The sequence below is a fragment of the Salvelinus fontinalis genome, chromosome 42, assembly GCF_029448725.1.
Source record: "Salvelinus fontinalis isolate EN_2023a chromosome 42, ASM2944872v1, whole genome shotgun sequence".
Taxonomy (NCBI): domain Eukaryota; kingdom Metazoa; phylum Chordata; class Actinopteri; order Salmoniformes; family Salmonidae; genus Salvelinus; species Salvelinus fontinalis.
Window position 1 is genome coordinate 9,218,253 of NC_074706.1, and position 18,778 is coordinate 9,237,030.

Sequence of the window (18,778 nt, forward strand, 5' to 3'; positions counted from 1 at the left end):
GTGACTGAGACACACTTGAAGCAGAAAGGCACTTGAAATCGTTGCTGTGTGTACAGCTTGAGCAGCAATTTACTGATTACCACCCACACAGTGATTACCCACCACTAGGGGACTACAAATAGTAACCACTTATGGGTTATATACAGCATGGTCCTCTTTATAAGGGATTAGAAAGCATGGCGATTTCGGTCTGGGTTGCTGCTGAGCCCTTTGTTTGCCTGACCCAGATTAAGCCTAGTCCCTAACCAAATTCTGTGTCCTCGAAACTGTCCCTTTGTGACCAATGCATTTTTTCTGAATACACTTTGATTTATTAATTGGTTGAATGCTTGAGGCTGACCTGGATCCTGAGTCCGGTAAAGCAGGAGACCTGGACGTCAGAGTGGCTGGGCAGGTTGGAGCCTGTGACATAGTCGGGCCCCTCCAGGCCCCTGAGTGGCTCCTCCTGGAGTCTGTGTAGCAGACGGGCGTGCTCTGCCTTCTGGGCCTCTGACGGAGGGGTGTAGGGAGCCTCATCAGGACCCCTGGAGCTGGGTGGCATGGAGACAGAATCAAACAATTCAGACAGGTAAAAACCGGTGTGTTTTAATGTCAGACTTTGAACCTCAAACTGTCTTGAGTTTGCTAGTCCACTACTTGGATGTGATGACTAACGTATGGGCCAGGCCAGATTAGAGTATATCAGTGTCATGGATTGATAAGACAATTCTTCCACTCACTTGATGAGAGACTGTGTGCAGGCCATCCATGCCTCCAGCTCTACAGAGAGTTGCTCTATCTGTAAGGGAACAGACACCTCTCTCCTCTTCATCAACTGACTGGAGAGGAAGGTGAGAGGTCAGAGATAGGGCTTTTAAATTCAACGTTGAAGCATTAGGTGATGTAGGTTCAACATAGACATTTAGAAAGTGCTCCATACTGTGGCTTTTTGCATCTTACCTGGTGTACTCGTAAAGTGCGGGAACGATGCTGGAGTATTGTCTTCTGATGGCCAACAGTGCACCGATGTAGCCAGATAGGATGAGCAGCTCACTTCGAGCTCTATAACACAGAAAGAACATCCAAGGTGAGAGGGCTGAGGACCAATCTATAGCAGCAGACGTTCTTATCCAGAGTGACTTAGAGGAGTAATTAGGGTTAAGTGCCTTGCTCAAGGGCCCATTGGCAGATTTTTCACCTAGTCGGCTCAGGGATTCGAACCATAAACCTTTTGGGTACTGGCCCAACACTCTTAACCACTAGGCTACCTGCCTAGACCCAGGTGACGTTGTCTCACACATTCTGATTCCCATTCACTTACTCAGTGAACTTGGCAAGTATGAGCCGGTCCGTTCTCATGTAACCCAGAAGGTCCAGGATAGGATGGACAGAGTCTACAGTCCAGTCAGAATCACTCAGCTGTTCTTTGACGTGGGTGATGCCAACAAGCAGGGCTGCCTCGGGTTCTGGACTCATTAGATAGTACTTGACAGCATTGAAGATGTCTCCCTCGCTGATAGCCGACTCAGCTAACGCCTGACACTCCTCCAGACTGGGAAGACCACACTGAAACAACACCACCAATTATTAACATGCATTTCTTACTTCAATGTTGTTGTTGAGATTTTCATGTCATATTGTCAATAGGTCTATTTCTATGTTCTTCTGTTTCAACAATTAGGACAGGTTTCCCGGACCCAATTTGGACTAAAAAGGATGCTCAATAGAGAATTTCCGCTGAATTTCAGCACCAACTTTTTCATGGATTTGGTCTATCTCTGAGGAGCTCCCAGGGTAGAAGGCACACAGCTTGGCCAGCAGGACCTGGTTGTCTGGGATCATCTGCAGAAGGTCAGCTGCCAGGTCCCTGGGAAGGAGAAGGGTGGGGACATTAGTCCAGTAGTTGGATTGCAGAGGACACATCCACACATCCCTTTGAAAACCCAAGCAGTCTTTATGAATGAGGTAACGTACTGCACAAGACCAGGTACAACCGGATGGAACAAAATCAATCCAGAATAAAGTTAAATCCTTTATCCAGTAAACATAAGGTTCAGGTACATGAAAAATGTATAATACCTGCTTCCAACTGATGAAAAGCTACAAGAAATGAGAGGATGGAGATGATAAACAAATGCACTCTGTATATTCACAATCATATGGAGAAGATATATATATAATCTAGCCTGTCATGTTCATTAGCTCTCATTGGCTCTTACCAGGTGGGTGTGGTCATGTACTTCCTGGCTAGTAGCTCCAGGACGTAGTGAGTGGCCTGATTGGCTGATTCTCCCAACACCAGCCCTACACACACAGCCAGCTCCAGCTCATTACCCCGGATCAGACTGGCCATGGCTAGCTGTGGGACACACACAACAACATGATAAGTTATGCATCTACTAAATATGCACATTTATGTTCACATTCAGAGGCATTAGTGCTCTGTAGGTTTTTGCTCCAGCCCTACACGTAAACTGATTCAGCCAATCAAGGGCCAGAGGAGCCGCTGATTAGTAGAACCGGGTGTATTGGGAGTAGGGTTGGAACAAAACCCTGCAGGAGGGTAGCTCATGACCAGCTTTAGCATACGCAACAGTGAATGTTATGTGTGTATTACAAGAGAACATACAGAGAGGATCATACGTAACCTTTGACGCCCTGTCTGTGTGTTTACCTCAGTGTTGCCCACAGCCAGGTGACAGCAGGCCGCCAGCACAGCACGGCCATCTTGGAAATACCACTCCGCTAGCTCCTTACATACACACTGCAGTAGCCTGGAACAACAGAGATTACACTTCACCCTCACAAGCCTGGGGTCACGAGGGGATATTCAGTTGCCCAGTATGGATGCAATGCACCATGGACAGGATGGTGAATAGGTATGCTGTGGAACGCTCCATAATGAGGCAAAATGGTGTATTTTCATGTGAAAAGGACACACCCGTTATATGCCTGTATGTCGTCGCTGTCTGTAGTGGTTGTATGGCTGATTACGGCGGTCTGAGGCACGTGGATGTTGCCTTCACAAGCTCCCTGTACAAGAACAACAACAAAGGCATGACGTACGACCGCAATTTGGCTGAATGAACCTTCATCAATAGAGATAAGTCCATTAACATGGTGGTATTTTGTTCTCTCTAAAGAACAGGGGTTCCGATTGGAACCGATACATGTTTTATATTATGTAATTACTTTGTTTTCTAACTATACAATTAATCATAGGATGCCAATGTTGTCATACCTGAGCCACTAGCAGCGCCTCGTTCAGTTGACCCCTGGCAGTAAAGAAGTTGACCAGCTTCCTCACGTCTCCCGTGGCGATGCAGTACGGGATGACATCATGGTTTTCTTCCTGCATCAGCTGGTCGGCTCTTCTACGAGGACACACGCATTGAGTAAGGAAGTCAACAACCACTGTTGTGGTTCTAATTGTAAGCCGCTAAATGGCTCAAATGTACACGTAACCATAACATGCCTCTTGAATTGACAAACTCTCTCAAAACATACCGTTGCATGAGTTTCTTCCAGTACTTTGTGGATACACCAGGGGCAACTGACAATGCCTTGTCCCACTGGCAAACACAGAAAACATGACAAACATCATCATTATGTACAGCAATTAATGCTGTGATTGTTCATGGACACCCTTTAATGAGGGACATACTGTAATGCAGTATGAGTCCATGTATTGTTCCTGATACACCCCACAGTTGTTCTACGCTCTTAGAAAAAATGTGCCATCTAGTACCACAAAATGGTTCTAAGGCTGTCCCCATAGGAGAACCCTTTGAATAACCCCTTTTGGTTCCAGGTAAAACCCTTCTACACGGAACCCAAAAGAGTTCTACCAGGAACCAAAAAGAGTTCTACCTGGAAGCAAAAAGGGTTCTACCTATGGGGACAGCCGCAGAACCCTTTTGGAATCTTTTTTTTCCTAAGAGTGTAGCCTAGGCCCTATAACGAATCAGTCCATTACCTCTCCCAGTTCCACCATGAGCTCACAGTATCTCTGGATCTGCCCCAGTCTCAGATGGATCTCTGCTGCGTCTCTCAGTTTCTCCTCTTTACTGGGAGCCCCGATCCCCCCGCCGAACTTAGACATCTTCACTATGGTCAATTCCTGGGCCTCAGACTACAGAACAGACACATTGAAATGGGTACTGTAAGGGAATAGTCGTGAAACGTTAGATGTTCTTTTGAAAAACGAACCCCTTAGAAATACGATTCATACGCTTGGTCCAAAATCCCTCTATCCCCCTTTCCTTCGGCCCTAACCCTTGGATGTTTGCAGATCTGAAGGGACTGGATCATGTGTGAGATGACACAGTCAGTCAGTCAGTGGTCGACTTACGGTTTTGAAGCGGACCAAGTGTTTCATGTGCATGATGCCCTTGCCGTAGCTCTGGGGAAGCAGACTGTCGTCCTGCCCATTGATCACTGACACCAGGTCCCACAGGTTATGACTGCCCCCTGGTGGCTGGAGGAAAGAACATAGAAAAAGTATTCCTAAGCACTTCATAAGAGTAGGTAGTGTGTAAAGTACAGTACATAATACATGGTGATTCCAGTAATATGTGCTAATATTACTACCAAATAGGAGTACTAACTTAAAGGGTTATCCATAGGTTATTTGATACCTGATGACGTAAAACTATACCATGGAAAAAACGACTATACTTCCATCAGATTAAAACCATGTGTCTGGACTACGGGAATGGAATAACTAAATGACTGTAAAAAGAGTGCTATTAATTTAAGGAAAATTGCAAGTAAATATACTCACAGAGAAACATTCGGAGAACCACCTGAGTTTCTTCACCCGCACTTCACTGGAGAGTTTATCCAGCTCCTGCTTGATGTCTCTGGACACCTTCCCACAGAGCAGAGGGGTAGCACCAGGTACCATGGCCCGATCTGGAGGAGAGGAGGGGATATAGTACTCTACCATACAGACACACACAGATTCAGAATAATGGTTCTTGTGAGGCTATGTCGTGTTTGGACTGATAAATATTTGCGGTATCACTCTCACAGTGGAGACAGAGTTATGAGCAATCAACATATTGATGTCATGAGTAATCAACACTTCCGTAACAATATCGTCATAGTTACTGATGGGAGAGTGATAAAGAGATGTTTACTGATGAATCCCTCATCCTGGAGTCTATACAGATAGAAATGTAGCACATACAACTAACACGATTCCTTATTCTACATGGCCAGTGATGTAGAGGTAAAAAAAATAGACAGGCAAACGCTAAGTAAAGTTACGCTCCCTGTATTTTCAATGCATTTTGTCAGCGAAAGGCTGGTAAACGCTGGCACAAAATGAGGGTGTTTACGTGCCACTATACATGTTCTACACAAAACATTTCTTCAGTATCGTAAACATTTGACTGACCCGTGTTGCCGATGATGTCGTCCCAGCTGTGGTCAGCCAGGACGTTGACCAGGAGCGGAGCGATGAGCGGAGTGAGGGACCACAACCTGACCGTAGAGTCCCGGGAACATGAGGCCATGGTGAACGGACGGCTGGGGTGGCAAGTCAGGCCTGGAGGAATCAGATCAGGTTACAGCATTGCAGACACAGTGTCAGTGTAGAAACAGTACCATATATTTCATTTCACATTCAGTGACCTCTATAAAGCATAGCAGGCTTCCCCAACTGGTGATCCGCAGATGGTTTTATTTGCCCCCCAAAGTTTTGTGAACAACCCCCCCCCCCCCCCCCCCCCCCCCCCCCCCCCCCGCCGCTATATTTAGATTATTATTTTTTTGGACATAAAAGGCTGTGAAAACACCAGCAAATCAGCTCCAAGTAATTTTGATTTTGATTCCCACGCATAATAGAGAGAGATATGTGATTGTATGCAAACGCAAGCAAGGGTTGAGATGATAATGTTTTAGTCAAATATTATATGTTTGGGCTTCTGGTGGTCAGTTTGCATTCTGGAAAGGATCCTGGGCCCGTGGCTGAGTCGATTTGATGATGGCTGCAGTGTGGTGTTCCTGATTCATTACTGAGGACCGGTACCATAAACATCAGCGCCGTGGTCGTAGCAGGTGTCCAGGCAGGTTCCGTCCCTGGTGTCCCAGGCTTTAATGGTGTAGTCCCAGCTGCCGCTGGTCAGCAGGTAGGGCACCTCCGTGTTCCACATCAGGCCTCGGACTGGCGCCGTGTGACCACTCAGCACGTTGATACAGGCATCCTGGGTATAATCCCAGATACGCACAGTCCTGGAGAGGGGGGAGGGAGAGAGAGAGAGAGGTTATATACGGACTCCCATATACATAATAGAGTGACTACTCAAACCAATGGCATCTGTATTGATAATGGTAGCATATCAAATAACTACCTGTGTCTCAGTATCTGTGTATCAGAACAAAGTGTTTGCCATGCATTATTCAGGTACTGTTACACATTGGTGGATGTGATAAATTACCCTAATGCAATGTGCTGTGAGACTCAGTGAAAGAACATATATGAATAATGTATTAATGTACTGCATGTACCCGTCATCTGAGCCACTGCAGAGAATACCCTCTCGGAGAGGAGACCAGCGCACGTGGAACACCTTGGCCAGGTGACCCGTGAACACCTTGAGTGGCTGGTCAGAACTGGTGGCCAGGTAGTACACACGGACGTTTTTATCCTCACAACCCGTGGCTATCATGTCTCTGGGAATGGAGAGAGAGAGAGACAAAGAGAAAAAGAGTGAGAGAAAGAAAGAGAGAGAGGGATAGATACAGAGACAGAGAGAAGGAAGGAAGGAAGGAAGGAAGGAAGGAAGGAAGGAAGGAAGGAAGGAAGGAAGGAAGGAAGGAAGGAAGGAAGGAAGGAGAGAGAGAGAGAGAGAGAGAGAGAGGATATAAGATCTAGTAGAATATAGGTAACTAACTATATCTTCCAGTATACTTGTTATACAGTATGAAAGGTGAACTACACAACTGGACTCTTACTTGTTATTCTGGCTCCAGTCACAACCGAACACAGCAGCAGGGTGCTTGTACTTGTGTAAGACCCTGCCGTCGATGGTCCTAATGATGCAAAAGCCGTCGCCACTACATGTGGCTATTCTTTTAGAGTCCTTATGGCTCCATGCGATACAGAAGATACCATTATTCCCATGCTGTTGAGTACACAAGGGAACAAAAAGTCTATGGCGTAAAAAGAAATATTGATAAACTAAAGAGATTAGTGATTGATCACTCTATGAACTTTTTCACACTATTATGCCGACCCGAACAAAACTGTGCTGGCTAGTGGATGCGTAACCAGGCTAGCTCAGAACAGCTTGGTTTGGTTTAGCTCGGTTCGGCTCAGTAGTGTGAAAGCCCTTATGACTGTCATGTTTTTCGCCAGTGTTGTTGACGTACCTCATTGAATCGTGTGATCATCTTGCCTTTCTTCACATCCCAGATAAATGCACCGTTCCGGGACGTGGCTCCGGCTATGCAGTTCAGGTCTCCTTTCGAAGAACACACACGAAGATAACAAGAGACATATTTACTACTTCCAAATGAACGAACGCAAGAAAGCGCAACATATTTCATAACTGGTTTGAATCATAAAAAAAGTGCATAAAGTTGACTTAATATATATTCAGTAAATCATTATTTTTTTATTTATTATTTATTATTATCCCATTTTCTCCCCAATTTCTCGTGGTATCCAATCGCTAGTAATTACTACCCTGTCTCATCGCTACAACTCCCGTACGGGCACGGGAGAGACGAAGGTCGAAAGCCATGCGTCCTCCGAAGCACAACCCAACCAGCCGTACTGCTTCTTAAACACAGCGCGCCTCCAACCCGGAAGCCAGCTGCACCAATGTGTCGGAGGAAACACCGTGTACCTGGCCCCCCTTGGCTGGCGCGCACTGCGCCCGGCCCGCCACAGGAGTCGCTGGAGCGCGATGAGACAAGGATATCCCTACCGGCCAAACCCTCCCTACCCCGGACGACGCTATGCCAATTGTGCGTCGCCCCATGGACCTCCCGGTCGCGGCCGGCTGCGACAGAGCCTGGGCGCGAACCCAGAGACTCTGGTGGCGCAGTTAGCACTGCGATGCAGTGCCCTAGACCACTGCGCCACCCGGGAGGCCAGTAAATCATTATTAATGGGAAAGAACTCAAGGTAACACTTTACTTGAAAATATATACTTAAGGCGTTCATAAAACATCTATTCATCACCAGCAGAGCAGTTTTCAAAATAAAAGTCAACATGACGAATATAAAGGGTGTTTGGAATTAGAGCATGGGAAGGTCGGAGTATGAGTGCATATTAAAGTATGCGCAATGGGACACGCAGGCACTTCTCGGCTGCGTACTCCATTTGTACATATTTTGACGAGTGCATAGACGCAAGCTTCAATGGAAAGTGTGCACAGAAATATGACGCAACCATGTAAAAAAACACGCTAAATTCTTTAAATCAATGGCCATTATTTGAGCTGAAGCGAGAAAAAAGAAACTGACAACAATGTTTTTTCTTGATACATTAAGAAATGCATACTGTGTTATTTTTGGCATGTTTACCTGCCTACAATATCCACTGTACTGTGCAGAGATAGCAAGCCTAGTAAATCAATAGGGGGAATTGTTAGCTACTACTGTTAGCTAGCTAGATAGCCACGAAGAATTGTTAGCGAGCTACCGACGAAGAATTGACATCAACCTTGCTTAACATTCGTTTTAGGTCATTTTTGCCTCTTAAACTGTCTGGTTAGCTAGATTATTACGATTCACATATAGCTAGCTGATAGTTATGAAGTAAAACATTTGCTTTGTGTAAATCTTGTTTCGTCTCTATTGTTGCCATTGTCCTGGCTGGAATTAGGTTCACTGAATGGGGAGGTGCAGCGTGAGGTAATACAGTAGGGGGAGTGCTTCTCAAATGTCATGTTTTATGCGTTCTCCACACTCTCGTCCTCGGAGAATGCACTCGGAGCACGAGAGTGTGGAACACGGTAGAATGCATATTGAGAAACACCCAAAGTATTATGGTCTGTTTGTGTTCTCTCCCCATGTCTTACCAGGAGCCCAGGACAGAGAGTAGACCACACCCTCGTTGCCGGGAGACGTATAAACCGCTGTGAGGGTGTTGATGTCCCACACCTTAATGGTCCCGTCAAACGAAGCTGTCGCCAACAGGTTGGGGTCGTCTGGCTTGAACTTACAGTCAAATATGGTCTCAACATGACCCTGAGAACAACATATTGTTCCATTGTCAGGTCTTCTTTAACATGAACTGGATTGGGAGTTATGTACAACAGAAATGCAGACACAAACAAGAAATAGAAGAACACCCTTAGCATCATCCCAATTTCCCTACCTCCCTTGCTACCACTTGTCCTCCTTTCTTTTCACCCCCCCAATCTCTTCCCCTCCCTCCCTCACCAGGTCTCGTAGGAAGTCCCACTTCTTGGCTCCCATGTCGTAGAGCCCAACCCCTCCATCCATGAAGCAGCAGACAGCGTGGCCCGGGGGGAGGGAGAAGGCCTGGTTCTGGGATAGAGTAGGGGGAGGAACAGCCTCACTGGTGGATGATGTGTAGTGGTTCTTTGTCGGGGAGATGGAGCTCAAGGCTGAAAAGAGGGTAGGAGGCAAATAATGGCGGGGCCAGGAGGGATCAGGTGATAGCAAGAATGGGGAAAGAACACACTATGCTATAGAAAAGTTACAGTTTTTCCAAGAGATATAGCAATCTTATTTCACAAGATCAGTCATTCATATCCAAAACTCTGAAGGTATTGTACACTTTTCGAAAAAAGGATCCAAAAGGGTTCTTCCGCTGTCCCTATAGTGTAACCCTTTTTGGTTCTAGGTAGAACCCTATTGGGTTCCATATACAACTCTCTCTGTGGAAAGGGTTGTACATGGAACCCAAAAAGATTATGCCTTGAAACAAAACGGTTTTACCTCGAACCAAAAAGGGCTCTTCAAAGGGTTCTCCTATTGGGACAGCTGTAGATAGCACCTTTTTTTCTAAGCGTGTGCTGCGTGTGCTGCAGATTCTACCTTAATTTATGGATTATCAGAGCTAATGTGTCAGTAGTGTGTCTAATGCTTACATTTCTTGGCTGGGGGAGAGTTTAACACATGTAAAGCATGGAAACCGGTCTTCTTCAGTTTAAAGTTGTCCAGAGGTGTAGATCTGGACACGTTCCATATCCTCAACACACCAACTTGAGAATCTGGAAACAGAAGGAACATGTTGTGGTATTGACAGTTCCAAAGGCCTGAGCCTTACACACCTGACCTCTAGCTACCTACACTGATAAACATACCCTACCTCGTGTAAAGAACAAACCCAGGGCTGTGACCTTACCTTAACCCCCAGCACCCTACCCCTTATACCCTTATACCCTACCCCCTAAACCCTACCCCCCATGTCTTTACCTCTAGTGATAAACAGGCCGGGGGCGCTGGGGACCCAGCTTTCCCCTCCCCCTTGCACCCTAACCCATTGTACCCTACCCGTAAACCCAACCCCAATATGTCCTTACCTCCAGTGATGAACATGCCAGGTGCACTGGGTACCCAGGCCAGACACTGTACAGAGGCAGCTGAACTGGGGAAGCTGAAGGTAGTGACACAGGTGAGCCCCTCTGAGTCTACCATTCTGATGCCATTGTGCAGGTTGGCCACTAGGAGGTAGTCTGTAGACAGGGGATCCCACTCCAACGCTGTGACCGGGTCCTCCTCATCCGTCCCCTCTAAAGACTCCGGGCGCAACACGTGCTTCTGGTTTTTAGATCCTAGGACAGGAGAGGAGACCTGCTGCATCAACTGACTAAATAAAGTCACCACAGCCCCTAATGAAATACCTGGAGGTACCAAATAAAGGTTCCCATGTGGAAGAAACAGTCAATAAATACATATTTAAAGGTTGTGTTTTTTCTTCCTGGCACTGATTCTGCTGGTAGCAGCTATTTCGAAGAAGGGTCTACAGATGTAAGATCTTCATTTGATCACTCTTTTGTTACTGAGAATTTTCCTGCACTGCAGGAAATGCAAACTTGTATTGTATTCAAGGTTTTAAAAGGCTTCTATAGTATGTCATTTTCACTTTAAAATGTCAGTCTTGATTTGCCCTAACAAAAAACATCTACAAAATATATCCGTTAATTATAATCAACATAATAATTCACCTTTCCTGTTGCTGCAGGATTATTTTCCTGCTGTAGCAAACTGGCTCAAATTAAGATCCTACATCTGTACCTGCAATAATTGTAATATGTGGTTGTTTTTCCCGACTAAAATTATTGTAAGTCGCTCTGGATAAGAGTGTCTGCTAGCTAAATGACTCAAATGTAAAATTGTTTGTAATAGGGAAACGCATGCCCAGTTCTTTCACATCAGTGCAAATTAAGGAGATAAGACAAAGAGATGAAGCCACTTTAGGCAATTGAGATGCAGCGACAGTCTAGAATGTCTATAGACTATTGAGATGCAGCCTCAGTCTAGACTATCTATAGACTATTGAGATGCAGTACGGATGTGTACTCAGTACGGATGGGTATTGTGAGTACCGATGGTACGGATGTGTACCAAACTCACTAAAAGTGGCAGTAATAAAGCCTCTTTTGAAAAATCCAAAACCTTGACCCAGAAAATATAAAAAACTATCAGCCTATATCGAATCTCCTATTCCTCTCAAAAATGTTAGAAAAAGCTTTTGCGCAGCAACTCACTGCCTTCCTGAAGTCAAACAATGTATACGAAACGCTTCAGTCTGGTTTTAGACCCCATCATAGCACTGAGACTGCACTTGTGAAGGTGGTAAATTACCTTTTAATGGTGTCAGACCGAGGCTCTGCATCTTTATATTTTACCTTTATTTAACTAGGCAAGTCAGTTAAGAACAAATTCTTATTTTCAATGACGGCCTAGGAATAGTGGGTTAACTGCCTTGTTCAGGGGCAGAACGACAGATTTTTTCACTTGCAACCTTGCAACCTTTCCATTACTAGTCCAACATTCTAACCACTAGGATACCTGCCACCCCACCCACTAGGCTACCTATCTGTCCTCGTGCTCCTAGACCTTAGTGCTGCTTTTGATACCATTGATCACCACATTCTTTTGGAGAGATTGGAAACCCAAATTGGTCTACACGGACAAGTTCTGGGCTGGTTTAGAACTTATCTGTCAGAAACATATCAGTTTGTCTCTGTGAATGGTTTGTCCTCTGACAAATCAACTGTAAATGTCGGTGTTCCTCAAGGCTCCGTTTAAGGACCACTATTGTTTTCCCTATATATTTTACCTCTTGGTGATGTCATTCGGGAAACATAATGTTAACTCTCACTGCTATGCAGATGACACACAGCTGTACATTTCGATGACACATGGTGAAGCCTGTGTTTCAGACATAAGGAAGTGGATGGCTGCAAATGTTCTACTTTTAAACTCGGACAAAATAGAGATGCTTGTTCTAGGTCCCAAGAAACAAAGAGATCTTCTGTTGAATCTGACAATTAATCTTGATGGTTGTACAGTCGTCTCAAATAAAACTGTGACTGGCGTTACGCTGGACCCTGATCTCTCTTTTGATGAACATATCAAGACTTTTTCAAGGACAGCTTTTTTCCATCTACGTAACACTGCAAAAATCAGAAACATTCTGTCCAAAAATGATGCAGAAAAATGTATCCATGATTTTGTCACTTCTAGGTTAGACTACTACAATGCTATACTTTGCGGCTACCCGGATAAAGCACTAAATAAACTACAGTTAGTGCTAAACACTGCTGCTAGAATCTTGACTAGAACCAAAAAAATGTGATCATATTACTCCAGAGCTAGCCTCTCTACACTGGCTTTCTGTTAAGGCAAGGGCTGATTTCAAGGTTTTACTGCTAACCTACAAAGCATTACATGGGCTTGCTCCTACCTATCTTTCCGATTTGGTCCTGCCGTACATACCCACACGTATGCTACGGTCACAGACGCAGGCCTCCTTACTGTCCCTAGAATTTCTAAGCAAACAGCTGGAGGCAGGGCTTTCTCCTATAGAGCTCCATTTTTATGGAATGGTCTGTCTACCCATGTGAGAGACACAGACTCGGTCTCAACCTTTAAGTCTTTATTGAAGATTCATCTCTTCAGTCGGTCCTATGATTGAGTGTAGCTTGGCCCAGGAGTGTGAAGGTGAACGGAAAGGCACTGGAGCAACAAATCACCCTTGCTGTCTCTGCCTGGACGGTTCCCCTCTCTCCACTGGTATTCTCTGCCTCTAACCCTATTACAGGGGCTGAGTCACTGGCTTACTGGTGCTCTTCCATGCCGTCCCTAGGAGGGGTGCGTCACTTGAGCGGGTTGAGTCACTGATGTGATCTTCCTGTCCGGGTTGGCTACCACTTCGGTTGTGCCATGACGAAGATCTTTGTGGGCTATCCTCGGCCTTGTCTCAGGATGGTAAGTTGGTGGTTGAAGTTATCCCTCTAGTGGTGTGGGGCCTATGCTTTGGCAAAGTGGGTGGGGTTATATCCTGTCTGTTTGGCCCTGTCCGGGGGTATCGTCGGACAGGGCCAAAGTGTCTCCCGATCCCTCCTGGCTCAGCCTCCAGTATTTATGCTGCAGTAGTTTATGTGTTGGGGTGGCTAGAGTCAGTCTGTTATATCTGGAGTATTTCTCCTGTCTTATCCGGTGTCCTCTCTGTCTCTTTTCTCTCTTTCTTTCTTTCTTTCTTTCTTTCTTTCTTTCTTTCTTTCTTTCTTTCTCTCAGAGGACCTGGGCCCTAGGACCATGCCTCAGGACTACTTGGCCTGATGACTCCTTGCTGTCCCCAGTCCACCTGGCCGTGCTGCTACTTCATTTTCTACAGTTCTGCCTGCGGCTATGGAACCCTGACATGTTCACCGGATGTGCTACCTGTCCCAGACCTGCTGTTTTCAACTCTCTAGAGACAGCAGGAGCGGTAGAGATACTATGAATGATCAGCTATGAAATGCCAACTGACATTCACTCCTGAGGTGCTGACTTGTTGCACCCTCGACAACTACTGTGATTATTATTATTTGACCCTGCTGGTCATCTATGAACATTTGAACATCTTGGCAATGTTCTGTTATAATCTCCACCCGGCACAGCCAGAAGAGGACTGGCCAACCCTCATAGCCTGGTTCCTCTCTAGGTTTCTTCCTAGGTTCTGGCCTTTCTAGGGAGTTTTTCCTAGCCACCGTGCTTCTACACTTGCATTGCTTGCTGTTTGGGGTTTTAGGCTGGATTTCTGTACAGCACTTTGTGACATCAGCTGATGTAAGAAGGGCTTTATAAATAAATTTGACTGATTGATTGACTATCTATAGACTATTGAGATGCAACCTCAGTCTAGACTATCTGTAGACTATTGAGATGCAGCCACAGTCTAGACTATCTATAGACTATTGAGATGCAACCTCAGTCTAGACTATCTATAGACTATTGAGATGCAGCCACAGTCTAGACTATCTATAGACTTTTGAGATGCAGCCTTAGTCTAGACTATCTATAGACTATTGAGATGCAGCCTCAGTCTAGACTATCTGTAGACTATTGAGATGCAACCTCAGTGTAGACTATCTGTAGACTATTGAGATGCAGCCACAGTCTAGACTATCTATAGACTTTTGAGATGCAGCCTTAGTCTAGACTATCTATAGACTATTGAGATGCAGCCTCAGTCTAGACTATCTGTAGACTATTGAGATGCAACCTCAGTCTATACTATCTGTAGACTATTGAGATGCAGCCTCAGTCTAGACTATCTAGAGACTATTGAGATGCAGCCACAGTCTAGACTATCTATAGACTATTGAGATGCAGCCACAGTCTAGACTATCTATAGACTATTGAGATGCAGCCTCAGTCTAGACTATCTATAGACTATTGAGATGCAGCCTCAGTCTAGACTATCTTTAGACTATTGAGATGCAGCCTCAGTCTAGACTATCTATAGACTATTGGCGATTTGCCGACTTCGGTGTCCAGAAATGTAGGTTTGAACTGCTTAGTAATCCCTTCGCAGTTGATGTGGAAAATGCACCAACCAACATCCAAATGGAGCTGATTGAACTCCAGTGCAACGACACGCTGAAGTCAAAGTATGATGCTGTGGGCGCCGCACAGTTTCCACGGTTCATCCCTGACACAATGCCTCAGCTCCGCACCCAAGCTGCTCAGATGCTCTCCATGTTCGGCAGCACTTATCTATGCGAGCAACTTTTCTCCTCGATGAAGATGACCAAAACAACTCACAAGAGACGTCTGACTGATGAACACCTTTGCTCGATACTGAGGATGTCTTCAGCTCAGAGCCTGAGCCCAGACATTGATGAACTAGCATCCAAGAAGAGATGCCAGGTATCTGGCTTGGGCACATCAGATTAGATCAGTGTGCAATAATGAACGTTTTCTTTGTGCACTTTTTCTTGCTACAAGGCATGGGCTTGAATGGTTGATTGATTTATTATCATTTTATTTGTAAAATTATTAGCCAGTGGAAAAAGTATATTTTGGTATTTAAATCAGAAGGCTGCAAATAGAAAAGAGGCATACGATTTTTATTTAAATTGTATTTATTTAATAAATGAATGCCATTGATGTGTTTTTTCATTTGAAATTCGATTTTGCATGTCTCCACTATTAAATTATATATTGTATGGTAATAAGCGATGCTTGTTCCATATTCAATGTTAAAGCAAAACTTGTTTGGGTCCATATTAAAAGGTTCATTTGTTCAATGTTGGCCCGCGAATTTGTTCAGGTTTTACATTTTGGCCCACTGGGTATTTGAGTTTGACACCCCTGGTCTAGACTGTCTATAGACTATTGAGATGCAGCCTCAGTCTAGACTATCTATAGACTATTGAGATGCAGCCTCAGTCTAGACTATCTGTAGACTATTGAGATGCAGCCTCAGTCTAGACTATCTAGAGACTATTGAGATGCAGCCTCAGTCTAGACTATCTTTAAACTTTTGAGATGTAGCCTCAGTCTTACCTGGCTGGAAGATAGAGAGGCTCCCGTCTGTGTGTCCAAACACCACCTTGCCCTTCTTGACGGGGTGCCAGCGGAACAGACAGATATCGGACAGGAAGCTGTGTGCCTCCTTGTGGATGGTGACGCCGGCGTCCAGCCCGCTGATGGCCCACAGGTAGAGAGGGCCCCGGTGGGACACAAACGCCACGCCGTCACCTGCGTTCCAGCACCAGCTCAGAGACGCTGGGATGCCTGGGTGATGGTACACAAGGGTTAGAGACACATTAGATACACACACGCACGCACGCACGCACGCACGCACGCACGCACGCACGCACGCACGCACACACACACACACACACACACACACACACACACACACACACACACACACACACACACACACACACACACACACACACAGAAAACACACACACAAACAAACACACACATTCACACCCCCCCACCCGCCCACACACACACTCTCTCTCTCCTAGAAAAACAAATAACACCAAACCACCCAGTTGTCAGCCATCTCCCTCCTGATAGGAGTCAGTGTAGCAGCAACAATAGCCAGTCCTAATGACATTACTAAGCACACAAACACTTCACTACACTGAGTCACCCTCCCAAGGCAACCCAACCTACTCTCTCTAGCCTCTCTGACACATCTCCCAGCAGTAGTGTCTAAAGAGGAACCTACTCCCACGTAAACTCCCTTACCACTGGTCCACAGTCATTCCTCATTTCCATTCTGATGATTGATCAGAACCAGTATCTTTTGCGTTATACACACCATATGTCTCTATGTTTAGTACATTTGGTGTTATCTAGGCTGGCCAAAACTTTCCGCTCCACCTTGTTTCAAAACGTTTTCTCCCTACTGAACACCCCCCTCTGGCCCACCCACTCCCCTGTACATCTGCCTCCACTGGGCATAGTTCATTATCAGTACCTTTGGTGTTATCCAGCCTGGCCACAATCTTCTGCTCTGCCACGTTCCAGATGATGAGCAGGTTGTCAGCGCTGGCGCTGGCAAACACCTCAGGGTTGTGTGGGCACCACGATATGGCCGTGATGGTCTTCTTGTGCTCTGACATGATGGCTCGAAGCTTGAACTCATTGTATCTGTGGTCCAACTGCATGGTTGCAGATTGGAACGACAAGGAATATATTGGTATTGGTGTTACATATGTAAACAGAAGGAGTGGCACAGATAATGATAGATAAGGAAAACGTCAATTACAGAAATCACTTGCAGATTAGACATCTCTTTTGAATGTCCTTTCGACAGAGAAGTGAGAGAACACACACAAAGAGAGACGCACGCATGCCAACACGCGCACACACATGCATGCGCGCACACATGTGCACAGGCACACGGATGCACGAGCACACACAAACACACACACACCGATGTTTGCCAAGCTAATTACCTGGTAGACATATATAGCAAGTGTTGCACAGTAAGCGAACCGGTCTTCACTGGCAGCACACACATCTTTGTTCCAGGGCTGGCACCCGGCAGCCAGCAGGCCCACCTGTTTCACCTGGGACATCTTTATCTGCGACACACAGAGAAGAGGAAGAGATGGACGACACCAGAACACAGGCAATGCTCTGTGATTCTTATTCATGGATTGATGGATACGTTCAGGTCTAAAACATGTTCTGTTCTCATGTACATCAGTCTTGCATTTCAGAACTGATAACACATTGAAATGGCTTACTATTCAGCCGTAACAGACCATTCTCACAATAACAGCACAGTAGCCTTAAATGCGTACTGATAAGAAACGTAGTTTGACATTTCACATGGAGTGCCAGTCACTTTGTAACCAAACAGATTCCAGAGATGTTGTACATGAATCAGTGAAAACACCAGCATGTAAACTCAGCAAAAAAGAAACGTCCTCTCACTGTCAACTGTGTTTATTTTCAGCAAATTGAACATGTGTAAATATTTGTATGAACATAACAAGATTCAACAACTGGGACATAAACTGAACAGGTTCCACAGACATGTGACTAACAGAAATGGAATAATGTGCCCCTGAACAAAGGGGGGGTTAAAATCAAAAGTAACAGTCAGTATCTGGTGTGGCCACCAGCTGCATTAAGTACTGCAGTGCATCTCCTCCTCGTGGACTGCACCAGATTTGCCAGTTCTTGCTATGAGATGTTACCCCACTCTTCCACCAAGGCACCTGCAAGTTCCCGGACATTTCTGGGGGGAATGGCTCTAGCCCTCACCCTCCGATCAATGGAATTGAGATCATCCGGGTTCTTTGCTGGCCATGGCAGAACACTGACATTCCTGTCTTGCAGGAAATCACACACAGAACAAGCAGTATGGCTGGTGGCATTGTCATGCTGGAGGGTCATGTCAGGATGAACCTGCAGGAAGGGTACCACATGAGGGAAGAGGATGTCTTCCTTGTAACGCACAGCGTTGAGATTGCCTGCAATGACAACAAGCTCAGTCCGATGAAGCTGTGACACACCGCCCCATATCATGATGGACCATCCACCTCCAAATCAATCCCACTCCAGAGTACAGGTCTCGGTGTAACGCTCATTCCTTCGACGATAAATGCAAATCCAACCATCACCCCTGGTGAGACAGAACCACGACTCATCAGTGAAGAGCACTTTCTGCTAGTCCTGTCTAGTCCAGCCACGGTGGGTTTGTGCCCATAGGCAACGGTGTTGCCGGTGTTGTCTGGTGAGGACCTGCCTTACAACAGGCCTACAAGCCCTCAGTCCAGCCTCTCTCAGCCTATTGCGGACAGTCTGAGCTGTGAAGTTATTTGGATTTTTACGAATTATCTT

At 45.7% G+C, this 18,778-nt stretch overlaps 1 protein-coding gene across 8 annotated transcripts in view; it reads right to left on the reverse strand.

Annotated features, from left to right (window-relative positions):
• The window catches only part of LOC129841553 (WD repeat-containing protein 17-like), a 40,528-nt gene that overhangs the window by 2,883 nt on the left and 18,867 nt on the right, over nt 1-18,778 (reverse strand). For 6 of the 8 annotated variants that reach the window (XM_055909883.1, XM_055909886.1, XM_055909882.1 and 3 more), the window contains 26 exons: nt 17,383-17,511; nt 16,902-17,085; nt 15,968-16,198; nt 10,489-10,740; nt 10,054-10,176; nt 9,380-9,567; nt 9,016-9,184; nt 7,357-7,448; nt 6,940-7,109; nt 6,493-6,657; nt 6,014-6,216; nt 5,381-5,530; nt 4,763-4,893; nt 4,331-4,456; nt 3,956-4,111; nt 3,487-3,551; nt 3,221-3,353; nt 2,921-3,012; nt 2,654-2,753; nt 2,199-2,338; nt 2,059-2,079; nt 1,735-1,846; nt 1,301-1,545; nt 940-1,041; nt 720-818; nt 341-530 (listed from right to left, as the gene is read on the reverse strand). In XM_055909883.1, coding sequence (XP_055765858.1) covers nt 341-530; nt 720-818; nt 940-1,041; nt 1,301-1,545; nt 1,735-1,846; nt 2,059-2,079; nt 2,199-2,338; nt 2,654-2,753; nt 2,921-3,012; nt 3,221-3,353; nt 3,487-3,551; nt 3,956-4,111; nt 4,331-4,456; nt 4,763-4,893; nt 5,381-5,530; nt 6,014-6,216; nt 6,493-6,657; nt 6,940-7,109; nt 7,357-7,448; nt 9,016-9,184; nt 9,380-9,567; nt 10,054-10,176; nt 10,489-10,740; nt 15,968-16,198; nt 16,902-17,085; nt 17,383-17,505 — 3,762 coding nt within the window. In that variant the 5' untranslated portion in view covers nt 17,506-17,511. The remainder of the gene's footprint in view (nt 1-340; nt 531-719; nt 819-939; nt 1,042-1,300; nt 1,546-1,734; nt 1,847-2,058; nt 2,080-2,198; nt 2,339-2,653; nt 2,754-2,920; nt 3,013-3,220; nt 3,354-3,486; nt 3,552-3,955; nt 4,112-4,330; nt 4,457-4,762; nt 4,894-5,380; nt 5,531-6,013; nt 6,217-6,492; nt 6,658-6,939; nt 7,110-7,356; nt 7,449-9,015; nt 9,185-9,379; nt 9,568-10,053; nt 10,177-10,488; nt 10,741-15,967; nt 16,199-16,901; nt 17,086-17,382; nt 17,512-18,778) is intronic. The other 2 variants (XM_055909880.1, XM_055909881.1) reach the window with 2 other exon arrangements.